The sequence below is a fragment of the Hippopotamus amphibius genome, chromosome 5, assembly GCF_030028045.1.
Source record: "Hippopotamus amphibius kiboko isolate mHipAmp2 chromosome 5, mHipAmp2.hap2, whole genome shotgun sequence".
Taxonomy (NCBI): Eukaryota; Metazoa; Chordata; class Mammalia; order Artiodactyla; family Hippopotamidae; genus Hippopotamus; species Hippopotamus amphibius.
In genome coordinates, this window is record NC_080190.1 from 134,839,715 (window position 1) to 134,853,059 (window position 13,345).

General features: G+C 40.3%; 1 protein-coding gene across 5 annotated transcripts in view; it reads left to right on the forward strand.

The window, feature by feature from the left end:
• Positions 1-13,345, forward strand: part of CPQ (carboxypeptidase Q) — a 514,519-nt gene that overhangs the window by 242,356 nt on the left and 258,818 nt on the right. For all 5 annotated transcript variants that reach the window (XM_057734219.1, XM_057734220.1, XM_057734216.1 and 2 more), the window contains exon 4: positions 3,067-3,274. In XM_057734219.1, the coding sequence (XP_057590202.1) occupies positions 3,067-3,274 (208 nt within the window). The remainder of the gene's footprint in view (positions 1-3,066; positions 3,275-13,345) is intronic.

The window sequence follows — 13,345 nt, forward strand, 5'->3', positions numbered from 1 at the left end:
CAGATTTTTTATGTGTGTGTGGATTCCTTAGGATTTTCTATATACTTGACCATCTGTGAACAGAGAGAGTTTTATGTCTTTGTTTCCAACCTAGATTTCTTTTTCTTGTCTGATTTTCCTGGCAAGAATTTCCAGTACAACATTAAATGGAAGTGGACAGAGCAGACATCCTCGTCTTGTTTCTGATCACAGGAGAAAAGCATTCAGTCTTCCACCACTAAGTATGATGTTAGTTGTGGGTTTTTCATAGATACCTTTTATTAGGTTATGGAAGTTCCTTTCCATTCTTAGTTTGTTGAGGGTTTTTATTATGAAAGAGTATTAGATTTTGTCAGAGACTTCATCAGCATCTATTGAGATGTTCATGTGGTTTTTGTCCTTTATTATATTATTAGAATATTATTAGAATATACTGCATTGATTGATTTTTTGATTTTAAATCACCCTTGTGTTCCTGGAGTAAATCCCACTTGGTCATGGTGTAAAATTCATATGTTGCTGTATCAGTTTGTTCTATTTTGTTGATTTTTTATGCATTTATATTCATAAGAGATACTGGTCTCTAGTTTTCTTGTAGTGTCTGTGTCTGGTTTTGTTATTAGTAATAGTGGTCGTGAAGAATAAGTTGGAAAATTGTTCCCTCCTCTTGTATTTTTTCAGAGACTTTGTGAAGGATTGGCATTAATCCTTAAATGTTCTTGTTTTGATTTTTTATGGCTTCCTTGTAGGTTACCCTTTGCTATTGTGAAATTGCAGGTTAGGCTTCTAAATGGGGTCAGGTTGCTGATCATCTCCTGTAGGACAACTGACAGTGAAAATACAGGACTCGAAATAAAACGGTTGAGTCTTCGTTCTGCCTACTTCTACTAAACAATGCTGAATACTCCACTAGAGAACATGCTTAATTGTAGAAACAAATTAGAAGCTTCTTATGTCTTGAATTAAGAAAATGCTATTTTCCTCAGTGGAGCTATGGGTGTATGCCCAATTCACTGTCCCCAAATTAAGAACTCTTACATGTAGCGTATTAGTACCAATTTGTTTAGAAACATTATTTAAAAGAGCCTATTAAATAGTGTTACACTGACCTCCTTTTGAGTCAGAGAGCCTGAGAACAAGGAGAGTTTGTTGACTCCTAGACATCACGTAAGGTAATATCAATAATAAATATTTAGATTGTCTTCCTACATGTTTCAAAATACTTTTGGTCATTAATCACTCTACCAACTCAGTGGCAAAAATTAACACTGCAGAAATAATAATAACTAATGTTTACTGAGTAATGACTATGTGCCAAGCACTTTAAAATCCTTTACATATACTATCTCTTTTATTCCTTATAAAAATCTTATGAGGTTAATGCTAATATTATTCTCCACTTTTCAGATGTGAAAACTCAGAAATGGAGAGGTAATCTAAGTTGCTAGGTGTCAGGCAGCTAGAGAATGGTAGAGCCAGGATTTGACCTAGGTTATATGACTCCATAGCCGTAAATGGAAAGTTAGAGTGGATTAGGCATATTTCAGAACGGGGATTCAGATTCAGGGTTTCTGCTTTGTAAGTTTTAGATTTATAAGTCACTTGTCTCTCTCTTATGAGGAATATGATTTTCAGTCAGCACTTAAGAAATGTCCATAAAGGATGTACTTAGATGGTCCTGAGGACTTGAGATTATATAGTCTCTCTCTGCAGGGTTAATGTAATAGATGTTAGTATCATAAATATTTAACATGTATTAAGTGCTTGCTATGTTCCAGGGTGAGCGATTTATCTGTATAAATTAACTAAGTTTTCAAAATAACTATGAAATAGGTATTACAATTACCACCTCCAGTCATAGCTGAAGCCACTGAAGCAAAGATGCGTAAGTTGCCCAAGGCCAGTTAGCAGTAAATGGCACAGCCTGGATTTGAACCCAGACAGTCTTGCTCCAGAACCTCTATTCTTAAGCACCTTGCCATGCAATTTCTCTAAGTCAGTAAATAGTCACCTGATGCACAGTCACAGCAACACAGTCACACCAAGAAAGCAGTGATAAGACTGGATCATCATGTTTACACATGTGAAGATTGGAGTCGCTTCACCAGGAGAGAAATGTGTTGTGGCTGAAAGGAATAAAAAGGCTTTTCTCTGAATATGAGACAATATGAAATAAATATGGAAGTATAAAAAGAGAAATTAATTTGCAAAGGGAAGCTGTTAGCTTGTGCTTCCACAGAAGATAGGAATAGACTGATAGGATATGGTGAGCGCTCAGAAGCTGTGGTCCTGAGGAAGTTGTGGTGGGAGTGGGTTTGGAGCTGTACCTCAGGGGACAGCTTGAAAGAGAAGTTTTAGAAAATGAATTTGATAAACTCAGTTAGCATGGGCAGAGGTTGAATCAACAGTAGATTAATATCAACTTTAATTACAAGTGTTTCTAGTGATGTAGGAAGCACCTGGAAATTAGCAGAAAAAACTTGACCAGTTGGGATGATATTTCCCCTTAAATTGCAGTTATAATAGTTTTCTTTTTCCTGTGGCAGTGAAATCACAGACCTGGGTTTATTTGGCACTTTTCTTCCTGGGAATCCAAACATTTCCCAGACGTTGTTCTATGGTTTTTGTGCACAGTGGGCTACATATGCAGACCTCTGTGTTTGGGTGGGAAAAGAGTAGCTCTTGAGGCAGTCAGTGACCAGAAAGCTGGGTGTATCTGGGCCAGTTTTCTTCTAGATGTGTGGCCCTTCTGGTCTGCAACCTCCATAGGCTTTGTCTCCTCAAACACATGTGTTCACCTCTTGGTCATGAAGGCACTGAGTTTGAGGCAATTTACAGCTTTTTAAAGGATAATTCAAATTATCAAAATAAATTTCATGTAACGTTTTCAGTGAAATTAGTATTAAATTAAAGTTTCTAAGTTATTTTTATCAAAAAGAAAAATTATATTCACATCGAAAGCAAGTAAACCAATATTACCCACCCTTCCCATTCCTCACATGCAAACAGAGATCAGTGAAAGGCTTTTAAAAAATATTTTTGGTTCATTTCCACTTTCAAGGTAACCTGGTGGCTTCTTTTCTCAAGTCCTCACACAGGTATTCAGGAATATCAGGATGGTGTGCCAAAGATCCCAACAGCTTGTATTACGGTGGAAGATGCAGAGATGATGTCAAGAATGGCTTCTCGTGGGAGCAGAATTGTTATTCAGCTGAAGATGGGGGCAAGGAACTACCCAGATGCTAATTCCTTCAACACCGTAGCAGAAATCCTTGGTAGCAAGTATCCACAGCAGGTGAGTGAAGGCGAGGAATGGCTTGTCTGGGAATAAGGTGTTGTGGTCAAGTTTCAGTTTTTAGAGACGGTTTAGGAAAGAGAGGATGAGTCTGCAGAGGTGGTCTGCATAGACTCGTTAAAGGCAGACATTTTATATATATATTAATATATATATTAAAAATACATATATATGTATTTTTTTTCATCAAAAGTTTACTATATTGACTGAAGGAAGGCAGAACTAACTGAAGGGCAGAATATGTTCCACTGTGTGGAAATCCAGCTCTGAAAGTTGAGGGTAGTATTTGTTCATAAGTGTTGTATTTCTTGCATTTGGAGCCAGCTTCGCATTTGAGATCATACCAGTAGTTGATAATATGCTTATCATGTGACTTATCTTACCGCATCCTTTCAAAGCTCTGTGAAGTAGATCTACTTTCTTCATTTTACAGATGAGGGAATTAACCTAGAGGGAAACTCACTTGCCTAAGGTCCTTACAGCTAGTAAATGGCTAAGAAGGGACTCAAACCCAGGATCTTGTGAATAGGACTCAAATAGACCCAGATGCATATTCAAACTCTATACTAGCTAAAGCTTAAATAACTTCAGCAAACTACTTGTTCTCTAACTCTAAGAGAATTTATTTACAAAGAAGGGGGTGGAGTATGTAAGGAACAGCATTATTGTGAGGACTGGATTAGATAATGCACATCTGCTTGCCTCCTGCTACTGTGTTTGTCACATCACAGGCACTCACTGAATGTCATGTCAGTTTACTACCTATGACATCAAGTGTACAAAAAATGGTGTTTATAAGGTTTCTAGTACAAATCTTCTTTATTAGTAGTTATTGAAATTCTGAAAATAACACTTAAAAGTAAAGCTCTTCGGGAAGTTCAGACTTGTATTTTGCTTAAGAAGATCAGTGGGATGAAGGAACAAGCGCATAGTGGTGGAGAAACAGTCCTTCTGCACGTGTCCTGACTCAGGGCCTCTCTCAGACTTAAGGGCTATGCTGCAGTAAAGATTCGTTTTAAGTTCAGGACTCTTTTCTCCCTTCCTAAGTGACCTGCTTCCTGGACCTGGGTATGCGTCAACCCTGGGGTTACACCACAGGGGTAATGGAGAAGCAAGATCTCAGTAGGACCGCGGGGAGTCAAACAGCCAGAGAGAAACTATAGTTTTAAATATTGAGAAAACAAACAAATCCAGCGCCTTGTGTCTTTAGGAAACTAAGAATAGCAGAAGAGCCAAGAGTCCACCTTCCAGGTACTGAGTAGCCAGACTCCTGAGAATGTCATCCTCATGGTCAGTACTTCCAGGATAAAATGTTGCCATTTTAAGGTTTCTAGTACAGAGTGGGAGGGGCTAGGCTTATATACTATCAGTTGTCTAGATGAGCAGGCCCGTTCAGGCCTAAGAGTGGTGGCAAGGTGAGAGTGTGTTTTTGGAACCTTAGTCTGTAATGCCCAGGGCGTGGCAGGGTCTGCGGGCAAAGTGTTAAAACAGAGGCAATCTTGGGACGCAGCACCTGGAGGATTTAGGTGGTGCTGGCTCAGGGCTTCCCAGGAACTACTGGCACCTTCTGGCTGAGCGTGCTCGGGCCTACCCCTCAGCCCTGCATGGTTGTGTCTCTAATCTGTTTTATTGATGTATAATTTACATAAAATAAATTTACCAAGTTTATGTGTACAATTCAATGAGTGTTGAAAAATGTATCCAGTAATGTAAGCACAGTCATAATAGAGAATACTTTCATCACCCCAAGTGTTCCCTTGTTTCACTTTGCAAACCATCTCCTCCTCTACTCCCCTGCCCCCTGGGCACCACTGATCTGCTTTCTGGGACTATAGCTTTTTCTTCTGTAGAATGTCATATAGTTGGAGTCATATAAGTGGAGTCTTTTGGGCCAGCTGCTTTCACTCAGCATAATGCTTTTGAGATTTATCCATGTTGTTGTATCCTTTGTGCAGTCCTTTATACTGCTAAGTAATATTTTGTTGTGTGGCTAGACCACAATGTGTTTTTCCATTCACCAGTGATGATGGACATTTGGATAGTTTCTAGTTTTTGACATTATAAAGAAGGTTTCTGTGAGCATTCTTGTATAAGTCTTCCTATGGCCATATATTTTAATTCCTCCTTGGTAAGTGCCTAGGAGGAGAATTGTGGAGCTGGCCTGAATCTTAAACACCCTAATCTCTGTCAAGATGCTTCAATCTCTGTGTTCTATAGGGGTAGCACCTTCTCCAGGTGGGTGATAGACAATTCCAGAGAGGTCTCAGGAATCAGAATTAAACTTTTACCTCTACCATAACGTTGCATCCTGAGTTAGTTATAAATATCTTGTTAGCCACAGACCCTGCCACCCACTGGCCGTTTCAGACTAAGGTTCCAATAACTCACTCCCACCTTGCCACCCACTCTTAGGCTGGAACTAGCCTGCTCATCCAGACAACTGATAGTACATAATCCTAAGCCCCTCCTACCCTAGGAGTTATTTGTAAATACCTTGTTAGTTGTAAATACCTTGTTACCTAGATAGAAGACGAACAAAGAACTCACAGCATTACTTCCCCAGAAGGAATGTGGGTGAGCGCAGTGAAGTCCATGTGGCTGTATTTGGGGGGGGGGAAATCTGCCTTACAGCCTGCCTGGAACCACAGGGGACATCTAGCCCTTGAAGAGAGGTGGGGAGTGTGTGTTCTTCCCGCCAGGTGTTAGGTGAGTTAATGAACCTGAGTAAGCACAGTCCATCCCTAATACAGCCTCCTCTGGGAGCCCTCCCCTCATCCCACCACTCTGCCATTGGTATGCTGTCATCTCCCACCAGAGCCTGCAGATGCCATGAGCATTCTGTTTACTTTTTTTCTTTTCTTTTTTCCCTAATGCCTATCCCAGGGCTTGGCATGCAGTAGCTTCTCAATACATATTTTATTTCAGGAGAATGAAGAGAGGAATAAAAGAAGAAAATGAATGGAATATGTTCTTAATTTCTATTCTTTTTAAATCCAGAAGTTTTCCTGCCCATTTAGAACATCAGTTATCCATGGGCTGTATGGCTAAACTTGAGCCCATCAACTACCTCACATCTGACGCCTCACCTTGGTTTCTTGTCCCTGTTGAAGGAACTGTATTTACCTATCAGCACAGTTTGGAAACTTCAAGTTATTTTTCATTCTCTCCTCTTTGTTACTGTCCTACAGTCAGGAACCACATCCTACTCAGTCTACTTTCAGCCCATAAAAAAAAAAAATCTGTTCCTGTCTTGTCTTTACTCCTGTCGTGTCTTTACTGTTCTAATTCAGTCCCTTGCTATTTCCCTCCTGATCTTTTCTTCTGTTCTCTTTCTGCTTCTGCATTTTTGCAATGCAGTCCATCTCAAAATGATGTTTCCATGCTGTCAGGTCCCCTCTCCTGTTCCCTGTGAAATAAAGGTTATGATAAAGGTAAATGCTGAGGTGAGTAACTAGAGGTGAAGAGGACAGAGGAAAAGAGACCATGAGGTGGGGAGTTTGAGGTGGGGTTAAGTAGGAAGCAGTTTTGGTTAAATTATATAGTATTATTCATAAATGAGCAGAAAATTAGAATGAAGAAAGAAGGAAAGGAAATGTATGATGGAGATTCAATATTAGCTAAGACCCATTCTTTCATTGGCTAGTGAGGGAGAGACGCTCTCCTAAACTCTGACAAACTTGTGTAAAATCATTCAACTTTATTTTTAATTATTAGTGTGCTGACAATGACATAAATGTTGGTCTTGATAGTTTAGGTTGACTAACTTACCCCTGACACATCCTTGCTAGCTTGCTCCTTATTATACTGAAGAATAGTGCTAAATAATGCTAAGCAAACTAGTTGCAGTGGAAATTATTTCTAAAAATGAAGAAGATATGTTGAAATGACCATTATTCTGCTTCCAGCTGAGCATGCTGTGTGACTTGAAAGTGGGCTAACACTCAGGCAGTGGCTGATATTCTTCAATGCTGAAACCCAGCAGAGCCCCTTACAACTCATCCATGCACAGCACCTTGATGAAAGGAAAGCATTTAACACATAAAGAATCCTTCTCATTTGGCCCAAGATCTACGGACAACATGTGCTGGATTTCAGCTCTGGAAAAGTATATATGTGATGAACGAAGCATTAACACATCTCAGAACCCTATTACATAATGCAGAGATAAGCTTTGACTAAATTAACCACAAGCTTTTAAAAAATGCCAATCACACACATACTTTATTGGGTTTCAGTATGTGAAAGGGCAGAATGAGGGTATCATAGACATAAATCCTACTCTCTTCCTAAAAACCCCACAAGATGGCTCCTCCAGGCCCAGAATTCTCTCCCCATTCTTACTTTTTCTGAAATGGCTCCTCTGTGATTTGGAAGTGTTCTTCAGGATTCAGCAGACCTTGAACACCTTTAGGAGGGGAAAGTAGGTCTCTGGAAGCTCAGACATTAGGCCTTTGAACTCCTGTCTCTCAGAGTGATTTATCAGTGTATCTGTGAGGCATATCCATGGTTGAGAATACATCTGAGAGGGTGGGAACGAGAGCTCTTTGACTTCTGAGCTGATCCTCCCTGGCACTAAAACAGCCACATTATTCTACTCCCATTTATTAAAGAGCTAATTTGCATTGGAAAATTCATAGGAAACGTGCTGCCCTCCATGAATAGGTTTTAGTTTTTATTAAATCAATAGAGAGTATCCCACCTCTTAGAATAGTCCTAGGCAGAGACAGACAGGTAAGGATCTTAGCAATTTAGTACCAATTCCCTGACCTCCAGATGAGGAAACTGAATCTAAGAGTCACTTGTCCAAGGAGACACAATGAATGCGTGATAGGACACATTTGGAATGTGACTCTAGATTTCCTGACTCCCATTTCTTTCCTGACCTCAAAGATACTCCATTGTGCCTAGGCACACTTTAGCTGGATGGATAGCATTTAAACCCATGGGATTTTGTTGATTCATGATTCAAGTCGTGCTCTACCCACTAAGGCATTACTTGTGTCTCCCTCTCATGCTTTTTCTTCTGATATCACTTTCTTAGGCACAGACTCTCAAATATACTGTCCCTTGTTGTCTCACTTTCCTTAGAGCACCGATGAGGGTTGTTACTTGGGAAACCCACCTGCACTTGGTCCATTCCTCCTACTCATCCTCTCTCCATCAAGTCTGATTTGGCTCTCATTCCTGTTTACCTCCTTGTCCCTTTGGAAGAGGATCTGGTAGAGGCAGCACTTCTTCAGTAGAAGTGACACTTTATGATGCCCTCTTCCCCTGTGCCCCTGTTCATACACCTTCACTCTCACTAATCAGGTAATCAGGTGTTTCTTTTTTAGCAAAGGACCACAGACAAAGCCAAAAAAGATCTACTACCAATCATGTCATTTAAAAAACACTTTTTATTTGGAAATAATTTTAGATTCCCAAAAAGTTTCAGAAATAGTCCAGATAGCTTGGGTGTATCCTTTGACCAGCTTCCCCACTGATGACATCTTACAGAACTATGGCACATTAACCCAATGGGGAAACTCTCAGGAGACACTCCCGAGAGTGAGCTGCTTTCTTGGAAAGTATGGGCTGCCTGCAGGCATCCTCTGTGCAGCCCCCAGTGCAGCTGGGGCGCTGTCCTGACATTACCCCACATCGTCCTTTCTCAGGCTTAGTTTGTGATGCCTCCAGGGTCTCCCACTCAGACAAACAAGCAGACACAGAAGGAAAGTTGTGCTCAAATTGACCTGACGTGAGTGGAAGTTACCTGGGACCAGGGGTACAGGGCACTGTGGGAGAATCTCACCGAGAGCAGGGTCTCTCGTGCTACCTTTAGGGCTGGCCCATTGCTGTTGTTCCTCAGCGATTTCCTAGGCCTTATTCTGAGGTCTTGCTTAGTAAATGCAATATTTTTAACATGTTAGTATATTCAAGAATTCTTCTGAGAGAATTGTATGGAGAAGAAGAGTGTTTTGGGTTTTTTTTTTTTTTTTTTTTTTTTTGGTTGATAATATCCAAACCCATTTTGGTAAAGCCTTGATGGGGGTAATTTTTTTTTTTCTTTTCTTAATCTAAGCCTCTTTCCAATAGCAGTTATTTTCAGGGATTCAAAGAACAATTTCAGTTTCATATGCCAGTATTATTTCAAATATAATATGCAGGCTGGTCGGAAACATTGAAATGAAAGCTCTAGTCTGTTCACTGGAGAGGTCGCTTTTTCTTTTGCTTAGCGTGGGGCAGGGTTTCTCTGCATCATCACCAGTGATGTTTGGGGCCAGATAAGTCTTTGTCGTGGGAGGCAATCATGTACATTGTAGAATATTGAGCATCATCCCTGGCCTCTCCCCTCGTCCCCATAGCCATGACCGTCAAAGATGTCTCCAGGCATTGCCAAATGTCCCCTGAGGGGCAGAGGTCACTGCACATTGAGAATCACTGGTGTGGCATGATAGAAAGTACCCACTGTGTGGGTGTTGCCAGGCCTTGGTTCTGGTTTTATTTCTGCCACTAATAAGCTGAGTGACCTTGGGTCGCTTAATCCCTCAACTGTAGAATGGGGGATTTTGTTTGGAAAAGCTCAAAGGTCATTTCCAGCCTGAAAATTCCATTATTTAAAAAAAATACTTGGAGATTATCATGAGACTGACAGTGCGCAGTATATACTTTTAGATGGTAACAGACAACGGTGGGAGCCCTTTCACTCGGTCACAGAGTAAGGGTGTTGGTTGGTGTTCTTTTCTTTCTTTCTTCCTTCCTTCCTTTCTTTCTTCCTTTCTTTCTTTCTTTCTTTCTTTCTTTCTTTCTTTCTTTCTTTCTTTCTTTCTTTCTTTCTTCTTTTTTTTTTCTTTTTTTTTTAAAAACATTCTCTGTTCAAATACAGTTAGGAACTCTTCTGTTGAAAAAAGTTAAACAGATGCCTTTTTTTGAGGCAATTCTTAAGCCTTTAATGTGCTAATGTGCACTGGAAATCTTGAAGAGGTTGTTTTGCAATATTCCCCAAACTTTCTGAGAAACAGGAGAAAAGCAGGATAAGAGCCACTGGATAGTTTACATTTTGGTGTTTTTTTTTATATTCTTCCCTCCCCCCAACTGTTTATTCATTCATTCAACATACATTTATGGAATATGGGATGTGTGTCAGGCACCAGGGTTGTAGCAATAGCATTGGGTGGGCAGCATAGCAGTGTGGTTAGAAACATAGCCTGTAGAATTCAAATCCTGCCTCTTACATTTGGTTGGTAGGTTATTTTACCTCTCTGACCCTCAATCAGTATTAGCCTTCTTTAGAGAGGGGAGAGCTTATGCAGAAGTAAGGAACTGAGAAATAGGAGGGCGCATCAGGAGGGACTGATCACAGAGGCCTGGCATACCTCTTGAAGGGCTTTGTCCTGTTGACAGCAGGGAGTCACTGAAAGGTTGGGTTAGCAGTGGATTTTTCATTTTGGTTCACTCTACCCACTGTATATGTTCGAGGGGCAAAGACGGAAATTCAGCCAGGAGATTAGCTGGATTTGAACGGAGACAGTTGAAATAGTGTAGGAAAAGTGGAGAAGGATTCAGGAAATATTTTGGAAATAAAATTGGCAAGAGTTGTTAAAGTTTGGATAGAAGGAGAAAAAGAAGAAAAAGTGTAGTTTGGGTGACTTGGAGAACTTATTCATTGATTCTACAGGAAGTAACTGAGCTCCTAACATATGCTGGTATATTAATTTGCCCTCACAGCCCTTGGGGTTTCATGGTAGAGACAGGCAGTTTAACCAGTAACTGCAGTAACAGGCAATAAGTGCCATAATGTGGTAGCAGAGTGGTATGATGGGGATAACCACCCTCGTCAGGGAGGCCAAGGATGGCTTTCTGGAGAGATCCAACTTATTCCCATACCATGAGTAGTTAACCATGAAGAGGTAACCATGCTAAAGGTTATGCGGATGGAGTTTGGATGGGGAATATTCCAAGCAGAAGGAGTAGTATATGTAAAAGCTCAAAGAGTAATGTTGTTCTTTTTTTAAGGGATGTGATGTGACCTCCTGTAATTTCCCAGTCCATTTGATAATGAACTCTGTATTCATGGAGCTAAGCTGTAAAATAACCTAAAGAAAAAGTCATGGCCTATTTCATATATATGTGTTTTTAAAAATACATTATTGAAAAGCTCAGCAATCCCTTTGGGAACTGCCTTAACGCTGATGCTGTCAAGACCCCTGTTGAAGGAATAAACAAAACCTGATTGACCTGGTGGACAAACTTATTCCATACATAATTGAATAGTTAGAGGCTGTGCAGCAAATGTGGCTTTCCTTTCATCTGAATAAGTAATCTGATGATTTGTAAAACCTTCTTAATGGGTACAACAGGTTATTCTGCCTAGGTGGGAGCCTTTTTACTCGCTTAAGCAGCTGTTTAAACTTTCATAAGCAAAGTAATTATTAAATCTTTCATGAACATATTGGTTGGAACATTGGTTCACATCTTAACCTTGAGTTGGAAAGTTTTGGGAGCTGGGGTTAAAGAGTTTTAAACTGGCAAATTTCATTCTTTTTTTTTTTTTTTTCTTTCTTATAAACTTTTTATGGCTTAGAACCAGCCAACCTAAATCATGGTAGGAAAAATACATGTGTGGCAAGCATGAGACATTTCATTGTTTATTTTTCAAATTTCTGAAATGTGCTCATAGCTGTGCATGCCTCTGGGCTCATAAAGACAGCGAATGGAAACAGCTCAAGCCAGACAGGCTGTTTTAGATAGACAGCCACCCAGGTAGGCAAGGCAAGCCTTGAAGAGTACTCTTTCCTGGACTCAGTAAGTCACCTTAGTGTGCAGAATGGGACTTGCAAGCAGGAGGATGCCACCTTCCATGGGTTTGAGCACCTTACCCTTGTTAATGGTGGAACCATTTCATAATAATCATAATCATATGATGAATGATAATACACATTAATGGAGCACTTACTATGTGACAGGCAGTATTTGAGATGCTTCTCATGTATTATCTCCTTTGATCTTCATTATGACCTTGTCAAATAATCAGTGCTGTTATCCCAGTGTTACTGATGAAGAAACTGAGGTGTGACGAGTTCTCAGAGTTCACAAAGCTTCTGAGTGGCAGTGTATAACTCAAGACTGTCCTTTCCCGGAACCTGTACTCTTTCTTAACCATTCATTATCCTGTTCCCCTAGTAACTTCCTATTCTGTTTTGTGAAATACTGCTATTTACCCTAAATGAAAAAAAAAAACCAGGGCAACTGTCAGCATCACAGTGAATAACAGCACAGGCTTGCTGATTAGCTACTATGTGCAGAATTCGATGTTACAAGCTTGGAGACATTCTGAGGCAGAGAGGGGAGGAGAGGTGATAAAGGGGCCCTTGGGCAGTGGCTGATAAGTAAACTAGGCAGTAAATTCTGGAAGCCAGGCTCTGCTAACACCGGGCTTGCAGTACTGACTGCCTCTTGCCTGGTTCAGTACGAACGTAAACGTACAATACCTCGCAATTTGCGGTAGACTCTCACCTGTATTATTCCACTTCATCCTAACAACAGGGCTGATGATTACAATCCCCGTGTTAAAGACAAGAGAGCTGAGATTCAGACTAAATGACTTGACTAAAGTCAGATGCACATCTAATAAGTGGGAGGTAAGATTCAGTTTGATTCCTCTATATTCACTAAAGTCACTGCCCAGATCTCTATTTTTATATGGGGTAAAGTCAATGCTTTAAGGATGTCCTAAAAAACAACCTAAAAATGAAAGTGTTTAAATAAATAATTATAATGCCATAAGAGCAATCTTTGTGGTTTTAAAGTATACCCTCGAAGTCTTTGTTCTCCTTTTAAAAGATAAAGCTGGACTCCTTCCCCTACGCCTAGGCTGTACTAGTGATTTACTTCTAATGAATAGAATGTGGCAGAAATGATGGTGTGTGATGTCTGAGATTAGAACATAAAAAACAATGTGGCTTTCTTATTGTTCTTTCTCTTGGATCACTTATTCTGGGAGAAACCAGCTGCCATGTTGTAAGTGGACCTGGGGAGAGGTCCACTTGATGAAGAACTGAGGCTTTCGGCTATCGACCAGCCCAAGTTAGC